General features: G+C 36.7%; 1 protein-coding gene across 1 annotated transcript; it reads left to right on the top strand.

Moving 5' to 3' along the window:
* The first annotated feature begins 373 nt into the window (after positions 1 to 373).
* LOC141913278 (protein lin-7 homolog C-like) lies at positions 374 to 3,829 on the top strand. The gene is made up of 6 exons (XM_074804758.1): positions 374 to 535; positions 878 to 919; positions 1,078 to 1,226; positions 1,698 to 1,907; positions 2,423 to 2,477; positions 2,873 to 3,829. The coding sequence occupies exons 1-6, from the start codon at positions 499 to 501 to the stop codon at positions 2,965 to 2,967; spliced, it is 588 nt and encodes a 195-aa protein (XP_074660859.1). The 5' UTR covers positions 374 to 498; the 3' UTR covers positions 2,968 to 3,829.
* The last annotated feature ends 2,611 nt before the right edge of the window (positions 3,830 to 6,440 follow it).

Below are 6,440 nucleotides of genomic sequence, written 5' to 3'. Positions count from 1 at the left end.
TCTGACCCGCAAAAATTATCTCCAGTTTCGCGCGCGCGATCTAAAACGTAGACCGTCTAATCGGAACGAAGGCTCGACGATGAATGACGATGACGCGCGAGAATTCATCCTCAGTCTCCTCCAAGCATTTCCGCTGGTTACGAATGATATTGACTATTTTCTTCTGATACTACATTCTATGTGGCACTTTCAAAAAGATTTAATGTTTCATTTTTTTTGACGAATTGGATTATGAGGGCACTGACGATCTCGCTGGAAAGTCCGTTGAGGAGGCCTCATACGGGAGGCCATCACTCAGCCCGAAACTCGTGTTTATACCAGCACGTGCTGCCACCTAGACAAGTTCAACTGAGCTGAAGGTCGTGTGGATCTGTTTGGCATAACATTAGGTTTTTTGTCAAATATTTGGCAACTAAATCACCGACAGGGCGTTTATTCTGAAGTTCATAGCCACGTATTTAGTTTAAACACTGAATTAAAGGATAGTTCTACATATCTATGTCCAGGATGGCTGAACCCTTAACGTTAGAAAGAGGTAAAATGCAATTTAAATGAATCGATAATCGTCCCTTGCGTTTGGTTTCCGGGTTTTTGGGTTCGAGCCCCGCTTTAGCTGCTGATAACTACTAAGATATTTCTAAGTTACAAAACTTTTTAATGAAGAATTGTTCAATCAGCCTCTAAATTTGCAAGGATATGCCAGTGTTTGCAGGGCGGGCTGCTTCGCTGGGATGTTGTTCATCCGATCATCCTTTCAATAGACATTTCGCCCCCATTGACAATCAATGCCAGAAGTGGTTACGTCCACTAATACATACAGATACAGATACAGTTGTTTGCCATCTGTAGTTGCTGATTTTTCTATTGTTGATTTCAGATGTTAACCGAGCTATTGAGTTACTTGAAGATTTACAAAAAAGTGAGTGAATAATTAAAATAATACTCTTTCATAACTGATTTTCAATTTGCCCGTCCTTCAGTCAAGTAATCAGTATGATTCTGTTATTCCGACGTTGGACCAGCGCTGATCAGTGCTCAATCATGTCAAATAAATTCGTCATACTGATGTTTCTTTAGATGACAACATTCAATCCGCGAAGCTAGCCAGTCTTCAGAAAGTATTACAGAGTGATTTCTTCCACGCCGTGCGCGAGGTTTACGAACATGTTTACGAGACTGTGGATATTTCCGGTAGTCCCGAAGTGAGGGCGAATGCTACTGCTAAGGTACGGTAGCCATTACATGATTGAAAAATCATGAAAATGAATGAAAAATCGGAGGAAAGAGTCCGTGAATCACTAATCATAAAAAAACTCAAACGTCCTCATGATCGTACAGCCTTTACAGGCTCTGTTCAGGTCCCTATATCAGCAATCTACTAGTTCTGGACATTCCATTTGTGATATTGTATTCCTTTAAATTGATGATGAAATAGATATTATTATTATTTATCCCCTTTCTATGGAAAAAACTATACTATAGTGTAGCTCAGAATAGTCTTAAGATTTTATGTACTACAAGCTGAGTCAAAATTGAAGAAATTTTATTTTGATCCGTCGAAATTGTGATTGGTAACCGCTGAAAATGTTACTTGCACCTTGAGTGATGTGAATTTATGTACACATGAATTTATGCACATTTATGTAGAAATATGTGAAAATTTCAGACTTCATCAATCAGATCCGCGTATATTTCAGGCGACTGTTGCAGCGTTCGCGGCAAGCGAAGGTCATTCTCACCCTCGCGTAATCGAACTGCCGAAAACAGAGGAAGGGCTCGGTTTCAATGTGATGGGCGGCAAAGAGCAGAATTCGCCGATTTATATTTCGCGTATTATACCACAAGGTGTCGCTGATCGTAACGGTGGACTGAAACGAGGCGATCAACTCCTTTCCGTTAACGGTGTGGTATGTATTGACATGGTCCTTACCCCTCCTTGATTCCTCAGAAACTCCTTAACGGAAAAATGCTGTTTAATGGTGCTAGAAACTACATTCATTCAAGCAAATGCATAAGAATCCTTTCCAATTCCTTCAATTTTGAAAAATTGGCAATTAGAAATGTTTACGGTTGTACTGTAGACTACCCCTAAATCGATACAGTTGGAACCAGGATTTTTTTCACCGGTTACCGAGTTAGAGACCAAGTTTAGGCAGTGTCAGAGATTAAAAAAATTGCTTACAAAACCAACAAATTTACGGTTTGCCGAGATAAAAAGTATGATTTAGGTGAAGTCTACAGTAGCTGGGATATGAAAGTGGTGCAGATGCTACTCAAAATTTGAAATATTCTCCTTTAACATTCCATATTTTCAGAATCTCCTTTTATCCTAAACGTTTCTTTAACGTTTTTTGTCTTGTTCATATTTCATTAACGGTAATCCTGTATATCTCAAATATGGTATTGTTTTCTCTGTTTGCAGTCAGTCGAAGGAGAACATCATGAAAAAGCAGTTGATTTACTCAAAGCTGCTCATGGTTAGTACATTCAGATCTTAGTTTCAGTGCAGTAGTCTCTGCTGAAGTCAAATCTGATCAACTCGTATAACCTTTTAACAGTTTGTTGAAATACTATTGTGATACTTAATATGAACTAAATATGAAATCTATGGGTATCTTGGTTGTCACTCAAGTCACACAAATTTTCACGTTTCCAAAAGATCTGACTTGAGCGGAGTCTACTTTATCATCCAACCTAGATATCACTCTCAAGTCAAAAGATCCAACTCGAAAAAGGCTTTAGTATATGGATCCGATGGCACTTGCCTGAAGCCTCATCTCATTTAACTTGTTCTTGATATGAGTAATATGTGATCAGTTATTTGATGAATTCATTCCCAACAATTATCGCTTTTCATAATTCGACTTTTCAGGTACGGTTAAACTAGTTGTACGATACGCCCCGAAAATCTTGGAAGAAATGGAAGGACGTTTCGACCGACAGCGAAGAGCGAAATTCGATAAATAAACACGATCTACACCAGTAACGCTCATACGTATCAACCACAAACACTAAAAATGTTTGAAATATCGCAGAAAATATTACATTGTAAGTTTTGTAAACCTTTTATATGATAATAGTGTATATCTTAACTCGATTCGGAAAGAACACTTTGAATCATTAAAATAAGCTATTCAACCATCGGTGCTTAAGATGAATAATGGAATGGGAATGTGATAGAATACGTGTTGTTCGCGAGTCCGTTATAACTGGTACCTTCATCATATGAATTGTATATATACATACATATTCAAACTTCTTAAAAACATATCACCGAAAATCTTTTTCATCTATTTATAGTATTATAGTATATAAATGTCTTTAATGTTAGTCTTACACGTTATAGTGCAATCTTTCACTTGATGATACTGTTGATACAGTTTGTTTAAGTAATCATTAGATAAGTCGTATTACGTGTAAGTCATATTACCTGAAATACCACTATTTTGAGTCCCAATTTGTGTATTTCCAATTCTCAATTTACTTAGTATAAGTTGTCATTTGGATAAGTCATTATTAAATGATGGTCTCACCTACGATGACTGATGCAAGTTTGACTGTAACAACAAGTTTTTAGAAATGTTTGCGATCTCGAATGAATCGTGTCTAAATTGATCTCGATTATTGAACTTTGGAAGGAATCTATTTGTAAATTCCACCTACAAGTGAGTAGCGTTTGAAAGTTTCAATTTAAGTTTATGAATTCAAATCTGTTCCATCAATTTGTTGTGAGGGTAATTGTTCTTGAAATTGAGTTGTATATAGAAAGATTGTCGCCCTGATTTATGTAAGACCTTATATTATGATTTTACCAATAAATTCATATTTATACCTGATCTAATTCTTGATTTTGATATAAGAGTATATCATCTTTCATCTGTGGAACCGAGCCCAGGTTAAGGATCTTTACCGCAAGGGTTGAAGTCATGCCCATGATAATTTATGAGAAATTCCAAAAGTTTTTTGATATCAACAGCTGTTGACTTAATGAAGCATCCTTGTCATCAGGGGTTGATATTCTTGAACATTTCATAATGATTTTGAATATAGAAAACCTGAAGGATATCATATGATTTAATCAGGGAATTCTTGGCCACAAGTCAGGAAAATTGTCGATTTCCTGATCTGTAAGAACCAAAGAAAGTAAAATTATTTTAGAACATACAAACATTATTTACAACAAACTATTAACAATATACATACTATGGGAGGGATCTATATATATCCAGACCTGTTTTGATAAATTAAGCCAAAATTTAAGTTAGATTTTTTTAAACATTTTTTGATTTTTTGTAATTTTTACGGCATTCTTTTTTATCAATTTCAACTGATCACTGAACATTTGAAGACACTGCAACATATTATACGGCAGTATACCATGAGCTACGTGTGTGTATCATGAAATTGCCAGTGTCTACAGTTTCTGGTTTAAAAACTGACAGCGGAATAATTGATTTCGCATACATGAATGTCGTTTCATCTGTTGTACATCACGGATTATATGAGTTTCTTAGGCGTACCCTGTCAGTATACACTAAGTGATGGAAACTATTTCTGAAAATGCAATTTTGACAACACTGCTCCACACTGCTGCAGCTTGCATTATGTGCTGCATGTGCCGCGCAATATTCAATTTATATTGAAATAGCTAAGTGTCATCGGATTTAATTTAGCACGTATTCAGCATGATAACTTCATCTTTAACTTCATATGCCCACAAATGGGTTATGATAGGATTCATTTTGCCTCCTATACTGACAGTCGGAGTTGGTTTAAACTTGATCGTTCTCATTGTATTCGTCAAAATGAAGACTAAAAACCGCTGCATCTATTTACTGAAATGTCTCGCTGTTGCTGATAACATGTTTTTGGTAACGAAATTCATCCAGGGCCCGGTTCGCTATTATATTCACTACGCTACGTACGGTGATATGACCAAATATTTCAATGCGACGTGGGTCTGCCCTCACATATACATATGGATGACTATGTTTAACAACGGATTTCAAATGTTCCGTAACTATTTAACTGTTATAATTCAATGCGAAAGATTAGTTACGATGATTTTCATCTTAAAGGTTCAACGCAATATCTTCATTAATTTTATCGTTGCCTTTGCATGTATATTTTCAGTGGCATTGTGCTCATATTACCCTATACTTATGCGAGTTATATTCCAAAAACGATCCAGACTCGGTCCTCACTACAGAACGTACTACTCACCTGACAGTAGTTTTATCCTCATGAACCGTTACGTTGACCCGATCTTCCGAATCATTATACCGAATATATTAGTTTTCGCAGCGAATATAGCGCTAATCATTGTTTTACGAGTCAAAGCAAAACAACGGAAATTTCTTACAGCGACTAGTAAACCAGAGTCAGAAAAACAGGGCATGTCGAAAGCGACGAAAATGGTGCTGACAATGAGTATCATATTTACGGTTTTGGAATTTCCAGGTTTACTCGGTAAAATGGGAGGACGCTTTCCTTTACAGGAAATATTGAACACAACCTACCTCTTGACATCGGTCGTCAATTCTTCTGTAAATCTACTCATTTATTTGATTGTAAACAAACAATTCAGAAAAACTTTCTTTCAGTTGTTGAAATGTTGACAATAAACTGTCAGCGCGACGTGGTGCATCCAGTCTAATGTAATACGGTAAGAAAATCCCTGGTAACCTTTTGTGTTTCTGATCATGGCGATTATGGCAATACATAATTCGTCATCGGATTCAATAGAGTCGGTTTCAAACAAGATATCATGTCTGAAATTTCGCTAGCCCCTTCAAAAATCAACTTGCCCTTCATTGCAGTTGTTTAGTTAACCAGTGGATAGTTGACATAGTGACAATTAAAAGTTCATTGTCACTATGTTATTTATCTGCCGGTTATCTTAAACTAAACTCTTGAGCGACTGGCCCCTGTTGTATCGAGTGGCAAAAAAAGCTTTGAGACATAATATTGTACTAGTCCAGTGTCTGAGTGGACAAGTGATAAAATGATAACCTACTTGCCCTAATGAAAATACACTTATCCCGGGCTATCAGACTAAGTGCTTAGATTGGACCCTGCGTAATATTACCTACATTTTTGATACATTCTACTAGATAACTTGTATAAGTCAGAAAGTAGCTCTCTTCAGCACTTTAGTGAGAAGTAAGCACTAATCAGGGCCTTCACAAAGTTTTCCCCAAGAAAGCGCACTGTGTAACGCTGAAGTTTCATTCATTGATTACGTGCGCACAAAATTTGAATTTTCTAACTCCCCTCCCTGCCATTTTTTCACATAGGTACATTAAGCCCTCTCCCTCACAAAGTGCACGCAATAAATGAATGTCACTGAGTAGACTTCAAAACATAAGAACTACGTTAAGTCCAAAGAAGTAGAAGTTTTTTTGGAGTCACGCACTTTACTGATTCATATCACTTGGCAA

This window comes from Tubulanus polymorphus, chromosome 11 (assembly GCF_964204645.1).
Source record: "Tubulanus polymorphus chromosome 11, tnTubPoly1.2, whole genome shotgun sequence".
NCBI classification, from domain to species: Eukaryota; Metazoa; Nemertea; class Palaeonemertea; order Tubulaniformes; family Tubulanidae; genus Tubulanus; species Tubulanus polymorphus.
This window is presented reverse-complemented; position numbering and strand designations above follow the sequence as displayed.

Coding starts and splice junctions, on each gene's coding strand:
- LOC141913278 (XM_074804758.1), top strand. CDS start 499: ATGTCCAGGATGGCTGAACCCTTAACGTTAGAAAGAG. Junction 1,227..1,697: donor GGGCGAATGCTACTGCTAAG/GTACGGTAGCCA, acceptor CGTATATTTCAG/GCGACTGTTGCAGCGTTCGC. Junction 1,908..2,422: donor TCCTTTCCGTTAACGGTGTG/GTATGTATTGAC, acceptor CTCTGTTTGCAG/TCAGTCGAAGGAGAACATCA.